General features: G+C 56.0%; 1 protein-coding gene across 1 annotated transcript in view; it reads left to right on the top strand.

Annotated features, from left to right (window-relative positions):
* Positions 1 to 17,570: 17,570 nt before the first annotated feature.
* Positions 17,571 to 19,219, top strand: part of THEG (theg spermatid protein) — a 12,103-nt gene continuing 10,454 nt past the window's right edge. Inside the window, exons 1-2 of the mRNA XM_032394546.1 lie at positions 17,571 to 17,872; positions 18,979 to 19,092. Of these exons, the coding sequence (XP_032250437.1) occupies positions 17,571 to 17,872; positions 18,979 to 19,092 (416 nt within the window). The remainder of the gene's footprint in view (positions 17,873 to 18,978; positions 19,093 to 19,219) is intronic.

Below are 19,219 nucleotides of genomic sequence, written 5' to 3'. Positions count from 1 at the left end.
CACACAGGTCCCAGGACTGAGTTGTGTCTCCCCTCCGCACGCCCCAGGGCAGGGTGCATCTCTCCCCACAGCTCCCCCAGTGCAGGGCCCTGACTCCTACTCTGACCCTGGGCCTGGCTCCTCTCTCTCCTCTTAGCCCCGTGGGGTCCAGACTGTCCATTACAAAGCCACCAGGAGCCTTTGTGCGGGGTTAGGGTCCCGAGCAGCAGCCCCCCGCCCCCGACAGCCTGCCAGATGAGCCACAAGAACAAGGCCTGGTCGGGTCACAGGATGTGTTGCCAGGGCAACCAAGTACCTTCTTGCCTCTTCCCTGCTAGCCACTGATTGCTGGGCAGCCTGTGCGTGTGCGCGTGTCTGTGTGTGCACGCGTGTGTGCCATGCATGTGTGCGTGTACACACGTGAGCCGCATGCATGTGAGTGCAGCCCTGTTTGTATACACACAAGACAGCGCAGTGCAGGCCCGGGAAGGCATGCGTGCACGCCGGGGGGGCCATGTGCGAGTTAGCACGTGTGTGTGCCCGCACGCTCCCATGTCTACACGGGCGGTGTGTGTGTGCTTCTCTGTGCAAGTCGGTAGCAAGCTATGTCATGCACGTGCACGTGTATGTGCTGTGACTGGCCGTTGCTCAGGACACCCGAAAGGACATGCCCCAATGGGACCAGCAGCCTGAGAAGACTCCGTCCTCCCGTCTGCTTGCTGGCTCCTCGAGGGAAACACCCTTGCCGTGAGCTCCATTCTGCCTTTAGGTCTCAACCCCCTTCTCTTTCCAGGGCAACCCATACCCCACTGAGGTCAGATCCCCCTCTACCGCCTGTGACAGCAATCTGAGCAGGATGGTCTGTGTTTGCACCCAGCGCTCAGCCCAGGGGCAACCAGGGGGAGGCATCAGTCCTCTCTCCTTGCAGCCTGGCCGCCACCCCAAATGTAGCTACTCTCAGGACAGCCAGGGACATCCAGGGCCCCCGCCAGCAGTAGGCACCCAATTGGGTGCCAATCATGAAACGCTGCCCCTTTCTCTGAGTGGAGCCAGCACAGGCCACAACAGAGCCAGGAGAGGAGGAGTCCAATGCCTGCTCACCTTGTGGGCACCTGGATCTGGCTGTGCCTGAAGTCCATAACTGCATGCCATTTCAGTCCAGAGGGCCCATAAAGTCCCTTCTTGGCTTAAACCAGTTTGACATTAGACAGCAAGTCTTCAGTCTGGGTAAGTAGAAACAACGCTGACCTGTCACAGTCTGACATGGGAAAGCAGAAGGCAGGCAGCCCCTGGAAGGCCTGGGGTTTGTATGTCCCACTGAGCTGGGAATGGTGGCAACTAAGGGCGCTCCGTTAGGGCACTGATCAAGGAGGGCTTTGCAGAAGGGGCAGAATCTGAACAGGGAAGGGGTCCTGGGGCAGCAAGGACCTTCCCAAGGTGGAGGAAAGGGGCTTGGGTATGGGGCTCCCCATGGCCCCATATCCCCGCACTGGAGACTCACCTGTGCCTGCCCCACCCTGTGGCTCATGCCCCTTCCTCAGGACCTTTGCTTGTGTGGTACCTGCCTCCCACCTCCCTGGGCCTAGAGTTCTGAACCCTCGTCTGGAAGAAGTGCAAGGGGAAGGCTCCGTGGTGGAATTCAAGCCCCCCATTCTCCACTCTGCAGGCGGTGTGGCCTTGGGCACGTCACGTGGCATGTCTGAGTCTCAGCTGCCCCATGCACAACGCTTGGGTTGTGATGAGGTCCAGGCTCCTTTGTGGGAAGAAGGGCTCGATGCTCAGGCACGCTCCGCGGAAGCAGGCACAATATTGTGGTGATAATTAATATAATCACATTAGGCTGATAATTATAGGCTACCATCAGACCCACTGAGGCCGGGCTCTCCCTCAGCCTCCCGGTGCGGGGGCGGGGGCGGGGGGGGGGGGGGGAGGGGGAAGGGCAGTTCTCCCAGCAGCACCTGCTCCTCCCTCCAGCTGCCTGCACCCTCCCTCCACTGTGGGATTCAATTAAGCTTCTGTTTCCTCCTCAGCTCCTCAGCAGCTGGGAGGGAGGGGCTGCCCCAGCAGGCTCTGGGGACCCGAGGAGAAGAAATGACCTCGGTAAAAAGGAACCGCGGGGATGGAAGGACCCGCGTTTGCGTGCCCTCCTCGCCACGGGGGGAGGGGGGGCGCCTCCCTCGCCCCTCTCGCTGCCCGCGTGTCTGGCTAGCGGACTGCGGCCGGAGTCTGGCTGCGCTGCTTGCAGGCTCCCTGGGGCTCAGTTTCCCCTTCTGTACCATGGAGATGTTACTCCCCTCCAGCGTTACATAAGATATGCACATACCGTGCAGGGCCCCTTTATTAAGCCCAAAATGGATGACGAAGGATGGCCCACATGCAGCGTCTGCTGACCCTCCTCACACATGGGGAAACTGAAGCACAGGGGGGCAAACCCAGCCAGCAGGTGGCAGGAAGGCAGTTCCTACCAGTGCTGGGCGCAGACCCGAAGGCTTCCACCTCACCGCGCTGCCATCCCCCATCTCCCCACACCCCCACAGTCTCCTCATGAGCGGCACCGACCCCCAGCCTTCCAGGCCCTGCCTGCCCTCGGGCCTGGCTCTTCTGGGAATCAGTTTCCTCCCAGGACCCCGTACTCTACACCGTGCTGGTGGGGCTGGGGGCAAGGTCTGAGGCGTACAGGCGTGGCTCCCAAACCTGTCCTGGCAGAGCTGGCCCAGAATTTAACCTTGTCCAGAGGGGCCTGGGAGGTGAACCTTAACATGCCTGACACCAGTGAGACCAGCCCTTGGGGCACTGATCAGTGGACCTGAGACTGAGATCAGCCCCGTGGGTCAGGCCGGATGTGGCAGGAGGCCAGCTCCCGAGGCTCTGCTGACTCCACCCCTGGGCACCTCCTTCGGCCCCAGTCCCCGTACAGTAGCCTTCCCTGTGCGTTCAGTGAGTTCCGCGAGTGCCCTCCAGAGAATTCTCCAACCTGACGGTGGTTTGGGGGGTGCCCGAATTTGGCGGAGACTGGGCTGTCTTCTTTTTCTAGCTCGGCTGCTTCTGGGACCCTCCACCCCAGGCCCATACCCTCCCCGGGGGCTCACATTGCCATGGTGACACATGAGTTCTCCCTCCAACCCCAGCCCCTGACTGGCTCCTGGGCTCCCCATCCCTGTCACTTCCCTAACCCTCTGAGTCCCTGGATCAGGCCACCCCAATTCCCAACCTTACTTCCGCTCCCCCAGCCAAGCCACAGAGCCTCTTGTTTATTCCTTGACATCAGGGAGGCCCCTTGAATCATGGGTGGCAACCCTAGGTCCCTAAACTCCCCACAGAGGACCCTGGGCAAGACCCCCGCCCCCAGCCTCAGGTTCCCCATGTGCAAAATAAGGTGCTAAGCTTGCTTTCAGCTCTGGGGGTGGGCCAATGGCAGAGTCACAACATAAACCTCATCAAACACCCAGTGACCACGCGTGTCACAGGTTTATCTGGGTGCACGCTGAGGCCCAAAGGGATGGCGAAGCTGCTTCAAAGGAGACTCACGTTCCAAGTTTAAGGTGAAGCAAAACTAGTTAGGGCAATAAAGTGTAGCCTTGTGGACAGAGTTCACCTGTTTGCAGCTTGAGGGTCCTCGGGTTAGCAGCCAAGCCCGCATTTGCCGAAGCATCAATGAGAGTGAGTGAGCGCCTTCCCCTGGGTGGCAGGTGGCCTGGCTGCTCAGAGCTCTACAAGGTGGTTCTCACTGGCGTGGGACACTGGGTGACATTGGGGGACATTCGCAGTTGCCACAACTGGGGGTCCTTGTGGCATTGAGTGAGTGGGGGCCAGGGATGCTGCTGGATGCCACACTGTGCCCAGGACCACCCCACCCCAAAGAATGACCCTGCCCCAATGTTGGCGGTGCCCAGGGAGAGCCCCTGGCCTACAGTGATACTGCACAGAATGATCGTTGTGCCCCTTTGCAAGTTCTGGGTGCTTTCTTCTCACATGAGGATGATAAGAGAGAAAGCATGGGAATTGCCTGGCATGGTGGCCACCACATTCTCAACACTCAATACATGTTCGCTGTTCCTTTTTTGTGTGGCAGATATTGACCAAGTAAGGGCCCGCCACCTGCCGAGCCTTTGGCTGGACGTTGGGGACCCCACGGCAGGCCACGCAGACAAGACTCCTGCTGTGGCAGACCACAGCTTCCACAGGTGGCCTCTGGGATGGTATTTCCAGCCCCACGTGCTCTTCCAGATCCTGGCCTATCCCCAGCAAGGGCTGGATTCTCGGTGTCCCCCTCCTCAACTCCGGGAGGCCCCGTGTCTGCTCCAGAACGTGGCCGAAGGGACACCATGTGACTTCCAAGGACAGGCCACCGCGAGAACACAATGTTGGCCTGGCTTCCTCTTGGGATGCTCACCTTCGGAGCCCTGTGCCATGCTGGGGGAGGCCCAGGCCCAGGAGGGGTCAGGCTGGTGGTCCCAGTGAGGTTTCATGGAGCCAGTGAGTACCTGGACTGCAGTCATCTAGCTGGCATCCCCGATATCGCCGAGCAGAGACTCACCTCCCCTGCCCAAGCCCCTGGGGTACAGGGTCCAGCAGCATCGTTGCTAATTTTCGGGGTACGTACCCTGTCTGAGTGACCAGAGCCCTGCCCTCGGGGAGCCTTCTGGAGGAAGAGACAGGGGATGGGGAGGGGAAGGAGAAGAGCGGCGCTGACAAGGGCAAGAAGTGCTGTGCGCCCCGAGAGGCCAGGGGTCTGAGGGGTGTGTGGACTTCACCGGGGCAGGGGTCCCCCGGGGGGTTGGTGGGCTTTGATAAATGTCCAAGAGAGACCCTCTGGTGTCTGGGAGGAAGGGGGACTATTGGCCAGCACGGAGCGTCGGAGGAGGCTGGGGCTGCATCGCTGGTATGGAAATGGGGCGTGTGTGTGTGGGGGGAGCAGGCAGGATATATTTGAGAGAGATTGAGGATGTAAAACCTCTGGCATAGGGACACCTGGGTGGCTCAGTCGGTTAAGTGTCTGCCTTCAGCTCAGGTCATGATCCCTGGGTCCTGGGATCAAGCCCCGCGTTGGGCTCCCTGCTCCGTGGGGAGCCTGCTTCTCCCTCTGCCACTCCCCCTGCTTGTGTTCTCTCTCTCCCTCTCTGACAAATAAATAAATAAGATCTTAAAAAAAATAAAACCTCTGGCATGTGCTGAGATTGGATGTGGGGATGCGGGTGGGGGTCACGCCAGGCTTCCCTCTCTCAGCCCCACCCTGTCATACCCACCAGCAAACCCAGAAGGTTCTGCCTTCCAAACACACCCAGAACCATCCCTGCAAAGAATGAACAGCATGGATGAACCCTCACATGTAATGTTGTGTGAAGAAGCTGGACATGCTGAGCGATTCCATTTATAAGGAGTTCAAGGACAGGTAGCATGAATGTGGGGTGATAAAGTCAGGATGGTGGCCACAGCGGGGGGGGGGGTCATGAGGAGGGGGATGAGGTTGGCCTGTGGGAGCTGTTGCTGTCGATATGCTGGTCTGGGTGGTGGTTACAGTGGTGAGTTTATTTACACATGCTCACTGAGCTCATAAAGTTCAAGTATCCAGAATATATTTTAAAAATTCTTTCAACCCAGTAAAAAAAAAAAAAAAAAGACAAACGACCCAATTAAAAAATAGGCAAAGGACCGGAACAGACACGCCTCCAAAGAGGATACAAAAGTGTCCAGCAAGCTCATGGAAAGATGCTCAACACCATCAGTCACCAGGAAAATGCCAATCAAAACCACGAGAGATACCGCTTCTCAACCACACGAGAACCGTGATCGAGAAAACCAGAGAACACGTGTTGGTGAGGGTTAGACAGACTAGAGCCTGATGTAGGGCTGCTGGGGATGGAAAACAGACTGGCATTGCCTCAAACCTGACACATGGAATGGCCAGCAATTCCACTCCCGGATGCACCCGAAGGACTGAAACGGTGCCTCAAACAAAAACTTGTACTTTAGTGTTCACATCAGCGTTACTCACAGCTGCCAAAAAATGGACACTGTCAATGTCCGTCCACAGATCAAGATACAAACAATGCGGTTCACCCACCCATCAGCCACGGACAGGAGCGAGGTGCCCACACGTGCTGCCTCGGGGACGGACCCCGAGCCCACGACGCTCAGGGAGGGAACCAGACACGGAAGGCCACGTGGGGTGTGAGTCCACGTGGGTGACACGTCCAGAACAGGCTCATCCGCGGACGGGAAGGGGGCTCGTGGGGGCCGGGGGCTGGGGGCGAGACAGGGAGTGAGGGCTAATGGGATGGGATTGCCTTTTAAGTTGATGGAATGTTCTGGAATTACATAGAGGTGTGGGTTGCACAATATTGTGAATGTACCAGATGCCACTGAATTGTTCACTTTAAAATGGTTAATTTTATTTTATGTGACTTCTAGTTCAATTTTTAAAAAAGCTCACTGAGCTTGATACACTTACGATTTGTGCATTTTACTGTATTGTAAGCTATATTTCAATAGAAAGGATATGAAAAAATTTCTCAGCACTCACCCATTTCTTGCCTCCACTTCAGCCTCCGCCTGGTGAGATCCCCCCCCCCCTCCCCACCTCCCCCCACCCCTCAGGGACCAGCGCAGTCCCCTCCCCCTCGCCTCCCGGCGCCCCCCGCGGTCTGTTCTCCACACTGCCGCCAGAGGGCGCCAGTGAGCACCTGCGGGCCGGGAAAGCCTTCCCGTGCAGGCGTTCCAGGAGCCCTGGGCGGCTGCCCGCAGGCCGGGGTGGGGGGTCAGGGGAGTTTGGGGAGGTCAGGGGTGCACCTGGCGCACCCCGCACACACATCTACCCATACACAGGGTGGTGGGCCAGCCCTGTAAAGTCACAGCCCCGATGTCATGGGGTCCTCTTTGCCACCCTCCTCAGCCCTTCACTCCCCTCTGGCCTCACTGCTGCCCTGCGCCCCACATACCTCACCCCTACGCCTTTCCTCTGGCTGTACCTCTGCCGGTGCACCACCCCCTCCTTCCCCACTTCCTTCCCATCTCTGCTCAAAGTTCCCCTCCTGGTAAAGCCTCCTGTGGCCACTTTATTTATCTTGCCCCCAGGCCACCCTGCGTCTCTGCGGGATTTCTCTCCTCCTAACCCGTAAATCACTGATTATCTTATGACCCTTGTGACCTTAGGTGAGAGGTCAGCTCCAGGAGGGCCGAGATTTTTTGTTGGTTTTGTTCATAGCTGGGTCCCCACTCTGCCAGGGTGTGCACAGAGTAGGTGCCTAATGTATGCTTAAAGTGTATGTGAATAACTGACTGACTGTCCAGGGCCATGGCCAGCTCTTCCTAGAAGTGTCTGAATCTGGATTCAGTGCTCCCTAAGGGGCTGAGTGGGATCTGGGGAGGTAAGCGGCCCTTCCCCCCACTTTCCTGCCCAAGATGCCCCCTGGACTTGTCTTCTGGGTTGCTGCACCAATGCCATACATTGGACAGTGTAAGCAACAGAGACGTATTCTCCCATCGCTCCGGAGGCCAGAACTCCAAGATCAAGGTGTTGGCATGGCTGACTCTTTCTGGGGGCTCAGGGGGAAACCTGTTCCAAGCCTCTCTCCCAGACCCTGGTGGTGCCCATGGTCCTTGGCCTTCCTTGGCTTGTAGACGCTTGCTCCCATCTCCAACCTCTGTCCTCTAAAACCTTCTCCTTATTCCCTCTCATAAGGACCCCAGTCATTGGATTTAGGGGCCCTACTCCAGGACAACCTTGTCTTGATTCAAGTTTATTTCCAAACTCCCTGTTTTCAAATAAGGTCTCTCTTACAGGTTCTGGGAGTTGGGACTTGAACATGGGGGCCACATAGTCCAACTCACAACACCTTTCTTGTCCTCAGCTGCTGGTTAATTTGGATTCTGGGCCTACCTAGACCTGCAGAGCCAAGTCTTTTGGAGGGGTCCAGAACTCTGCATTTTGGATGTTGTTTTCATAACTTTTAATTTTGATATAATTTCAAATTTACAGAAAATTTCAAGATTCATGCCAGAAACTCCGGTAGACTCTGCCCAGATTCACCAGTTGGTTGCATTTTGCCCCATTTGCTTTGTCATGTTCTGTGTCTACACCTGTCATCCATATGCACACACTCATATTTATTTATTTTTATTTTTCTAAAGATTTTATTTATTTGAGAGAGAGAGAGAGATCATGAGAGAGCATGAGGGGGGGTGGGGAGAGGGAGAAGCAGGCTCCCCCCTGAGCAGGGAGCCCGACACAGGGCTGATCCCAGGACCCCAATATCATGACCTGAGCCGACAGCAGACGCCCAATCGACTGAGCCACCCAGGCGCCCCCACACACTCATATTTAAATGCACTTTTCTGAACCATTGAAGACTGGAGGTGCAATGCCCCTTCACCCATAGCGCACCACAGTATATTTTCTAAACACCAGGATTTGCTTTTAGAACCCACTGCGATGATCATGACTGGGAGGTTTCACACCGATACAGTGCTCACATCTAACACCCTGTCCATATTCAAATGTCACCAGTGGCTTCGATGGTGTCCCAGCGGGGGGCCGAGCCGGTTGCCACAGCAGCAGATGCTGGCAGCCAGGTCAGCAGGTGGCAGCTCAGAGGAGCCTGGGCTGTGCCTCCCGGGGAGCAGCCTGGGAGAGGAGGGCCCAGAGGGGGCAGGAAGGCAGCCCCCCTTATGCTTGGAGATGGTCCTCGCCCCAGAGTCCAGGTTCATGGAGCATTCGGGAACTCATAGAGTGAAGTTCCTCCTGGTCTTCTCAGATCACTGGTGGGGAGGGGGTGTTGGGATTTGAACATGTCTTTCTGGGGACATCCGATTCAACCCAGGACAAGTGAGTCCAAATTCCCGAGGGCACAGGGTTTAGATATCAGCTAAGGCATTGCCAATCAAGGCAGTGGGTGTCTTGTTTTCTGTTATAGTCATTCCGTGTAGGGTAACTTCGAGCTGTCCCCTGCCTTACGGGCTTTCCACTATTGCTCCCTGCACACGATGCTGCCTTCTCTTGGTCCAGCCTCTTGTACTCCTGGGGGCAGACACCGCTGGCCACCAGCCACCTGCCAGTCTCCTCCTTGTGGACAGAGCCTGGATACTGTTTGGGTGTCCACTCCCCACTGTGGGACTCAGGGAAGCCCAGTCTATCCAGGTGCTGGCGTAAATCTTCACCGCTGTTTCACCTCTTTGCTGGGGACTGGTTTATGAATGGATGTGTAACCCCCTTCTGGCCAATGAGATGTGACAGAGGTCTTGGTGTGTGTGGGGGGGCAGCTTCTAGAAGCCTCTGCATTCCTCTGCTTATGACCCTTCCAGCTATGTGGGCTGATTCCTCATGCTGCCAACTTTCTGGCTCTCTCTTCTGCCTCCTGCTTCCACTTACCAAGACCCTTATGATTACATTGAGCCCATCCAGATAATCCAGGATAATCTCCCCACCTCAAGGGCAGCTGATTAGCAGCCCTAATTCCATCTGCAACCTTGATCCCCCTCATCACTCAACGTAACGTATTCCCAGGTTCTGGGGACTTGGAAGTGAACATCTTTGAGGCTGTTCCTCTGCTGACCACAGAAAGGTTCCGAGTGGACCCAGTGTCTGTGGCTGTTGCAGCTTCACGATGAGACGTCCGGAGTAGCCGCAGCCACGCTAGTGCCCATGTGAGGAAGCATGCAGTGCAAAAAGGAGCAGAACCAAGAGAACCACAGAGCAACAGAGCGGAGAGGAGTCCAGGGGGGTCGAAATAGGGCGGCCTGCTGGGAAACATCCAGGAGCCATGGGGCGGGGGCAGGAGAAAATACGTGCCTCATTGCTTAAGCCCATTTGAGGCAGGATTTTCTGTTGCTGACCGCTGAAGGCATTTACAGAGGCAAATGTCCTTAAACGCGCTCGAAAGAGAACCCCAGTTTAGAGCGGCGGCTATAGTCAAAAAGACTCTATGTCCCAGCCTCCCTTGCAACCAAGTGTGGCCACGTGACTCCGTTCCAGCCGATGGGACGTGAGAAAGGGTGGCTGAGCCTTTCGGAGACCTGGAAGCCCCCCGATTCGCATCTTCAGCGGAGCGGCCCAGCGAGCAGCGTGTTGCCTCAACGGGACTCTCCTCAGCGCCGAGAAGGAACTCAGAGGAATTTCACGCAGTTTTGAGCTTCTCAGGCCAAACAGAAAGGAATCCCACGGATGCAGAGCTAGTCAAAGCGCAGGGATGCGGATGGAAGTCGGGAGGAGGCCGGGGGAGGTGGCGAGGGGCCGGGGGCTTCCCGGAGCTCGCAGGAGGGCACCTGCTGTCCCACCTGCTGTCGCACCTGCCCCCGCGGGAGGGCACCTGCTGTCCCACCCTGAAAAGTCAACCACAGACCCCAGAGCGAGGGCACAGCCTCTCCTTCCCCCTCTTTCTTGAGGGGCGTGTGGGCTGCAGCGCACGGACCCTGACTTGTGCGAGAAAGAGAGAACCTTAGGGACCTTCTGGGTCTTTGTTGCAGCCCGGGAGCGACTCTGTTTCGTGACAGAAAAAGAGACTGTCCTCACCGGCATCAGAAAAATCAAACCTAGGACAAGCGTCCTCTTCAGGGTCAAAGCTTCTTAAACACGAGTGAAGGGTGTTTTTCTATTTCAGACGAGCGCAGACGGCACGAACTTCTCCCTGAACGCACACAGCGCACCAGACCTCACCAACATGCTAGTCCTCGCTGGAGGGCTGTCCTGCCCCAGGGGACATGGGGCCGTGTCTGGGGACGTCCGTGTCTGTCACGACTGGGGAACTCTTGGCACCTCCGCACAGTGCCCGGAACACCCGCCAGAGAACCACCCAAATGTCCACAGTGCTGACATGGAGAACCCTGTTGTGTCCTAATAAAACACACAGCAGGTGCCACCTCCAACAAGCAAGTCCTGGTCTCCCCCTCTCAGATCCTGCCGACCTCACGGGGTCCTTCTGTGGTCTCCACCACCTGGGTGGAGGGCAGCTGGGTAGGGCTCATGGGCTGGCTGCCCCAGGATCTCCAGTGTGGACTTACGCCCCACTCATTTACCCCTCCCATTTGGGGAGGACTTAACTGAGTCTTACTGAGGGTGGGGTCAGGACGCTTTGCTCATCCTATATTTCTGCCCCTTGCATCTTCACAGGGACGGCACAGTGCTTTGAGGTTCAGAGGGGAAGAGTCTTGGTACTCAGAAGCCTGTGTGCGTTTCTGCTGGAACACCCCTTCCATGATGTGATGGATACTGCCCAGAAGGAGGAGGGGCAGTCCATCCTTCAGCTTTTGCCACAAAACCACTGGGAGGACAAAAGCCACACACTTGGGGAGCTGCACTTAGCAGTAGGCACTTGCTGCAGGGGTGATGAGCATTGTCTGAGCTCACCCACGTGTTGTCTGGGGTCGCCCGGCCGCACCGACCCCACTGTGACCCGCATGTCCCTCATCCTCCAGCAGGCTCGCCCAGGCATGTGCTCACGGCCACGGCAAGAGGGGACGCACGAGGCTTGGAAGAGGCACAGCCACTCTTCCACACTCTTGTTTGTCAAGGCCAGTCATGGGGCAGAGAATTAGATTCTGCTCTGGAGGAAGGACTCCCAAGTTATGTGACAAAGGGCATGGGTAGAGGGTGGGCAAAGAATCGGGGCCTCTGTGTAATCGTTCTCCCATCGTCATACAGTTTTGGAAAATATGGCTTGGTGGGGGACAAATTGATCATAACAAAATACAATCTTGCCACGCACAAAAGGACTTAGGATTTCAGTACTGCTGAGGTTCCCTTGCACAGCCCAGAGCAGGTGATCTGGAGCATTGACAAGTGCAGGTCATTGGCACCCCAGCTCAGCGCTGGGGGAAAAAAATCTACACTTCCCAGAACCCCCTGCCCTCTCACTTCCACCAATGGGAGCTCGGGCGGGACCCTAGAGAGGAGAGGCTGGGGTGTTGTCTCTCCTTTCTCCTGGTATTGGGTAGCATCCGCTCTGAGGCTCTGGCCCCCTGGAAGGCCTGAGCAGTCCCCGCTGCTGCGAGGCGGCTTCTGCTCTAGCCTCTGATGGTGGTATGATGCGGCTAGTCTTTAAGTCGACACCCTGTCCCCTGCCTGGCTTCTTGGAGCTATGGGAACAGATTCTCCCCTGGAGCCTTCTGAGGGAACCAGCCCTTCCCACACCTTGCCTTTAGCCCAATGAGACCCAGCTAACTTCTGACCCCAGAACCATAAGAGAATAGATGTGTGTAGTTTTAAACCACTCCCTCTGCGGCAATTTGTTATAGCAGCTGCAGGGGACTCATCCAATACGACCAGGCAACGGTCTTTATGGGAAGGAGGACTCCCAGCTGTCACACATCACTCCCCTTCTAGAGCTCGTGCTCGGGTGATTCACAAATCTCCAAAAGCAGCCTATAGTTGGGAACTATCATGGGGGAGCCTGCAGTCTGAGGAGAGCTGTTCTCATTGAGCAGGAGGAATTTTTTTTTTTTAAGATTTTATTTATTTATTTGACACAGAGAGAGAGACAGAGAGAGAGGGAACACAAGCAGGGGGAGTGGGAGAGGGAGAAGGCAGGGAGCCCGATGCGGGGCTCGATCCCAGGATCCTGGGATCATGACCTGAGCTGAGGGCAGACACTTAACAACTGAGCCACCCAGGCGCCCCGAGCAGGAGGAATTTTGGGAGAGGGGCCTGGTGTGTCAGCTGGAGGAGACCACACAGCCTATGCGTCCCCATCAGTCTTGAGCCTTTGTCACGATTTTGGCCCACTCTTTTGCACTCTTATGTCATGATATGCTTAAGTCAGGCATGGACCCATTTCTGTTACCTAAGTAAACTTGTACAAAAAAAGGGTGTATCATGTCTGGAAATGGGAAACCAGCACGGCTTTCCCTAAAAGGAAAGAAGTAAAAGTCGTGGATGAAAGCCTGATGAGAGAAAACAGGATTTGCATCATCTTAAAGTATCTCTCAAAAGATTATCTGTTAATTTCAAGGGGAAAACATGGCACTTTCCTTTGGAGAAACCTGGACAGACCACCTGGGTCAAAGGATGGAGATGAGTCTCAGCAGTGATGACTCCATGGGCAGCACCCGCTGAGGGACTCTTGCCAAAATGCACCGACATGCATTTTATCTCATTTTATGCGCATCCTCTCACCGATCATGAGAAAATATTAGAGAAACCCAAACTGAAGGAGCCTCTATAAAATAACTGGACAAAACTCTTCAAAATTGTGTAGTTCATGAAATAGAGAGTGAAGAATTGTCCCAGAGTGGAGGGTACTGAAAAGGCTCATAAATATGACACCTCACTTGGACTGGCTTGGGAGCCGGGGGTGGAGGGAACCGTGGAAAGGACATGATTGGGACAACCTGTGATATATGAATAAGAATTTTTGACTAGGGGCACCTGGGTGGCTCAGTCAGTTGGGCGCCTGCCTTTGGCTCAGGTCATGATCCTGGAGTCCTGGAATCGAGTCCCGAGTCGGGCTCCCTGCTCAGCAGGGAGCCTGCTTCTCCCTCTCTTTCTGCTGCTCCCCCTGCTTGTGCTCTCTCTCTCTATCAAATAAATAAAATCTTGAAAAAAATTCTTGACTAGATAATAGTATTTTATCAATGTTATTTTTACCGATTTTGATAACCATGCTGTGGTTATATAAGGGGACATTAGAAACACACACCGAGTGTTCAGGGGTAAAGGGTCATGATGCCTGTTTGCAATTATTATGTAATAATCACAAAACAAAACCAGAAACAAGGTGTGTAAACCAACAGCAGTAAGAACAAAACAAGTTTATTCGAGTCCAGCTTTCACAGCTGGGCCCAGACAGGGACCTGCTCTCTCTTGGTTAAAAGGGATGAACAAAACTGGAGAATTCAAACCTCTGCTAGCTGCCAAGCTGAGATTTCCCTCTTGAGGTACCCAGAAGAATTGTAATTAAGGACAAAGAGGAGTCATTTCTCATCACCTTATTTGATGTCATTTAGCTCTGGGCCTGTGTCCCACTTACCGGCCCTTTGAAGACACCAGTCTGTGTCCCTGCTTTGGGAAATATCCTTGTAGCAGGCGTGAGGGAAGAGCACAGTTGGGGCTGGTCTCCAGTGAGTTTACTTTAGACCCAGGAAGCCCCTGCTCCCTGTGTCATCTTTGGTCCAAGGCACTTCCCAACACCACGGAATTTTGCAAATGTGGTTCCAGCTGGAGGCCCCACCCGAGGCAGCCCAGCGCTAACGCTGCGTGTTCGAGCGCCGTGCACACCCGGACCACGGGTCCTTCTGGAAGGAAGGGGGAGGAGCGACAGTGCCGGGGGGCGGGGCGTCGAGGAGCTGGGGGCACGGAGTTCCCGGCCCGACGCGCCCGGCTCGCGGGGAGCCCGCTATGCCCTTGAGAGGGGCGACCTCTGGTGGCCAACTCGCGTCACTGCGGCGCCTCCCTGTCTCCGAGGGGCCGACGCACGCACCAGCAGAACGAGGTATTCTGCCCGCCCCCCGCCCCAGGCCCGGTCTCCTTATTTTGAAAGGAGCAGGTGTATGGGATGCCTTTTCTCTGCAGCCCCTGCTTCATCTGGAGTTATTTAAAAGTAAACTAGGTGGAGGACGTTTTAGTAGTACATGGTTATCCACCACTCCTTCACCCCTTTCCTCCCTCCTCCTCCTCCCTCCCTCTCCTTTGTCCCCTGGCAGGTGTGGGCAATCCCAGTGGCGACCATGTGTCCTTCCCAGGACGCCAGCGCTGTTAGTCCGTGTGTGACCCTCTCGTAAGTCTCACGGCCTGTTTGGCTGCTGGTCCAGGCATTCACTCTTTTATGAGGTAATGCCAAGTTGTTCTCCAAATTTAGACCGAATTCCTCAACATATAAAAGAGATCATTCTCTCCAACGTTTTACTGGTCAGTCCGTCACTGAGTATCATCTGTTCATGTTTTCTGTGAAATGCCTCTTCGTGTCTTTTTCCTATTTTTCACTTGGTTTACCTTTTTTCTTATTGACATTTAGATCCTGAAATCATTTAGAGTCAATTTGTGTGTGTGGTGTGAGGTGGGTGAGGTAGGGAGAACAGTCGCTCCAGAGATGAGGTGGACATCGTCCACATCCTCATCCCTGGAACCTGGGCACATGGGACCATATGTAGCAAAAGGAACTGTGCTTATGTGATTCAGGTTACAGACCCTGAGCTGGGCACACTGGCCTGGATTATCCAGGGGGGCCTCATTTAATCATGTGGGTCCTTAGAAACTGGGGCCCTTTCTTGGCTGAGACCACAGACATGAGAAGAAGCAGGACAGGGACGGTTCTCACTGCTGGCTAGAGATGGAGGAAGGGCCCTGGGCCAAGGCTGCAGTGCCTCCGAAGCTGGGACAGCCCTCAGCTGACAGCCACGGGAAGTGGGGGCTCTGGGTCGAAACCGCAAGGAGCTGAGTTCTGCCAGCACCCTAGAAAGCCGGAAACAGATCCTCCCTTGCCACGTCCAGAGGGACCCAGCCCTGCCGACCTCTTGGTCTGAGCCCAGTGGGACCCACTGTGGACTTCTGGCCTCAAGAACCTCCAGATAACGAACTACTGTTGTCGAAGCCTCGAAGTTTGCCGGTGTTTGCTATGCAGCACCAGGAAAGGAATCTAATAGGGGTCCAATTTGTTTTCTGTTCTATGCTTATCCCAGGTCCGGGCACCATGCAGTGAGATGCCCCTCCTTCCCCACCACCTGCTGTCCTCCCCACCAAACTCCACACACACTCAGCCAGTTCCGGTCCCCTCTGTTTTCCATTCAAAACATCCTACACATCCAGAGATCACCCCCCTGGTTCCAGCTCCTCGGCGGTGAACTTTCTTGCTTTCCCACATATTTGAGCAGCAGAAATGGACCTCCCAGCGCTCCCTCCAAGGCTGGTGGAGCTCTGGCCCCTCCGGCGCCTTCTCCTTGTCCTCGTGTAAGTGCCTGGCTCCCGAGACCCTGTTCCTCTTGTGAGCTCAAGGCAATGCCTGGCCTTCACGGCGCCCGTGGATGCTGGATGTGGCAGATACAGGCTTGACTCATGCCAAGAAGGTTTAATGAGCTTCTCTAGTAGGAAAGTGGGCTTGAAAAACAATTTTTATTATTGCAGTGTACTTGACACACAATGTTCTGTTAGCTTCAGGTGCACAACATAGTGATTCCACAATCCCGTATGTCACCCAAACAATGTTATTACGATATTATCGTATTCCCCATGCTGCACTTTTCATCTCTGTGACTAATTTTATAACTGGAAGTTTGTACCTTGAATCCCCTTCCCCTAGTTTGCCCATCCCCCAACCCCGTCCCCTAAAGTGGACTCATGTTGGAACAGAGATTGCTTACAGAACTTTGCAATGATGACAGGTCCCTCTGAGTGCAACAATATGGACTTTACCTTTTTGTGAAAGGCGCCTGTGGATCTTGGTCAGATTTAACTTAAGAGGGAAAAATAAATCTCTGAGTGCAAGGGGAGGGTTTAGGACACTTAAGGCCAGTAAAGGGGATTTTTGCAAGGGTCTTACAGATTGAACCAGATGCCCTCAAAAGCCTTTCTTTTGGAATCATCCAAGAGACTCCTTCCTTCTCTCCCTTTCCTGACAGAGGTGATGGTGGGGCAAAGCATTAGGGAGGCAGGATGGATAACTGGAAAGGACTTTGCAACTTCACGGTTTGCACAGGGAGGGTTCCCTCAGGCCCTGGGGATGAGCAGCCTGGGCTGGGGGAACAGAGCAGGACCTGGAGGGCAGGGCTGGGCAAGGGAGGGTCTTAAACAATGAGCAGGAAACAGCCAAGCAGAGAAAGGGAAAGGCATGATATGTGGAGTGTGGCCTGGCCGAGGCAGTTCCTCTGATGGCCTGCAGGGAATTTTTCAAAACTGGAGCCTGGGGTGTGCGTCGGGGGCCATGAGAATACTTCAGTTACCATAACTACCGCTTTGTTTTGACAAGGTAAGAAAGCCTGTTGAACACTGGCTGTAGCTGAAGTTATTTCTTGAAATGTTGGGGCTGGAAGACTGTGTATCCATTAGGGTGCTTTTGGCTGCAAGCCTCGGGAAACCCAGCAACGACTCGCAGCTAAGAGAACTCACTGCCCAGTAACAGGAAGGCCAGACACACAGCCTGCTCCGTGATTGCCAGGTTCAGGGGCTCAGCCACGCCACAGAATCTTCAACCCACCATTCGCAGACTCACAGGCGGTCTCATGGTCACAAGACGGCTACCTGTGCTCTAGACATCACCGACAGTCCCCAAAACCGCCAAGAAGAAGAGATGGGCTCTCTTCCTCATGTGTCCTTTTGAGAGCGAGGAAGCCATTCCCAGAAGCCCCCTGCAGCTTGCCCCTCAGGTCTCACCCTAAGCCAATGCTGGGAGGGCACAGCCCCCACCACTGGCTCCTTGAACGGAGCACAGATGGGGTCTCACTAAGAAGAAATGTAGGATGGGGCTGGGTACTAGTCCTGGTTTAGCCAGGAGAAGACAGAGAAGGGGCTGAGGTCTGGTGGGTGAGCAGGCCCCCATGAGGAGCTGCCATGCTGGGAGTGGAATGTGGGCGCCCAGAATGCGGGCGGGCCATTCTCCTGTCGCCGGGTGACCACAGACACACTTGGGTGTTTGGGGAGTAAAGCTGCAGGACTGCAGAGGGCCCAGTGCATGGGGGACCAGTGGCAAAGTTCGCTCCTCAACCACCACAGCTCGGAGGCCGAAGGCGGCCCACCCAGGGGACAGGACTATGGCGTCCTGGGCATGCAGGGAACAGTGTCCAGGAACCGACGGACCACGGACACCGGGTACCCAGATGACGGGAAGCTGAGATTTGAAGACCAAGAAGGGGAGACTCTCCCAGAGGAGGTGACTGGGGAAGAAGTGCCCAGTCCCCGGAACCCCAAGGTGGCCCTCCCGCAGCTGGACAGGGTTCTGGAGAAAGACGCCGACGAGGGCGTCTCTGAGATGAGGTGGGCCTGCCCAGCTGGGGTGGGGGCAGTGGGGGGAGAGCAGCGGTCCCACCCCCGCCCCGGGGTGGCCCTGTGTGCCCTTGCTGGGGACCGCGGCACCCCTAGTGTGAGCTGTGCGGGACAGGAGGGCGGCCCCTCACTGGCCTCTGAGGCAAACACAGCCACATCAAGGCCAGGGGGGTGGGTGGAGGGGGGGGAGGGTCAGAATTGGAAACCTTACAAAAGCACTGATTTGGGGAGCTGGACAGACAGGGTTCGGGTGCCAGAGTTGGGAAGCCAGGAGTGGAGGCCCTCAGTCAGAGAGAAAGAGAAATGGGGAGAACCTCCCAACTCAAAGCCAAAACCATTCCAAGGACCTCAAACTCCCAGAAGCGTTTGAGACAGCCTGGACGACGCACTCCAGATCAAGGGGTAGCTGGCGGGCTGAGTGTTTGCAGGGAGTGATTTGTGGCAAGTTGTGGAGTCCTGGAAAGAAACAGGAGCTCTCTCTCCTGCGGGACTCCGAGCTCGGCTCCTCTGCCGGAACCCGCGTCCCTCCGGCCTGCCCTGCACTGGGTCCACGCTCTGGGTTCACTCTGGCTCGGCTGTTCCGGTGGAAGAGCCTCTCCCCTTGTCCCCCCCCACTGCAGATGGACCCCGCCCCCCCCCACCCCCGCTCTCACAGAGCTTGTGTCACACACACACACACACACACACACACGGTGTGGCAGGTGGTGGCCGGCGACATCTGCTGTGGGGGGAAGAGCGCAGGCCAGTGAGAGGGGCCTGGGGGATGGCATTTGGGCCAGGGGTGGCACCCAGCGAGGGAACAGGCAGGTGTCTCAGCCCCAGACACCCTATTCCTCCCAGTCTCTGGGCTTCCGGAGGCCTGGCCCACAGTTGGCACTTAATACCTGCTCATGAGATTTAGTCCGCTTTAGTCTTCTCAGGTGTCTGGTGCCTCGGGAGCAGGTCTCCCCCACTTTGCAGAGGGCCTCACAGTGGTGACTCGGCCAGTTCCGAGCCAGGACTTCCACTCAGGGGTCTGCGATTCCAGACACCGCCCCAGAGAGGCCCCTTCTCGCTGGGCAGGGCCCTGACCCACTCACCGCCCACCTCTCCCAAAGCCGGCTGTCCATCACCCAGAGGTTCCCCAGCATCTCCTCCATCAGAGGGAGGAAGAGGAGGAGGGTCTTTGAGCTGGCAAAGCCCAAGACCAACTGGCAAGTCTCGAAAGACAGGTGAGGCCTGTGGGCCGAGTCGCTGGAGGCGGGGGTGGGGCCAAGGAGGAGGAGGAGGAGGAGGAAGGTGTGCCGCTGGAAGCAGGGGTGGGGTCCACGAGGAGGAGGAGGAGGAGGAGGAGGAGGA

The sequence above is a fragment of the Phoca vitulina genome, unplaced genomic scaffold (genome assembly GCF_004348235.1).
Source record: "Phoca vitulina isolate PV1807 unplaced genomic scaffold, GSC_HSeal_1.0 scaffold81, whole genome shotgun sequence".
NCBI classification, from domain to species: domain Eukaryota; kingdom Metazoa; phylum Chordata; class Mammalia; order Carnivora; family Phocidae; genus Phoca; species Phoca vitulina.
This window is presented reverse-complemented; position numbering and strand designations above follow the sequence as displayed.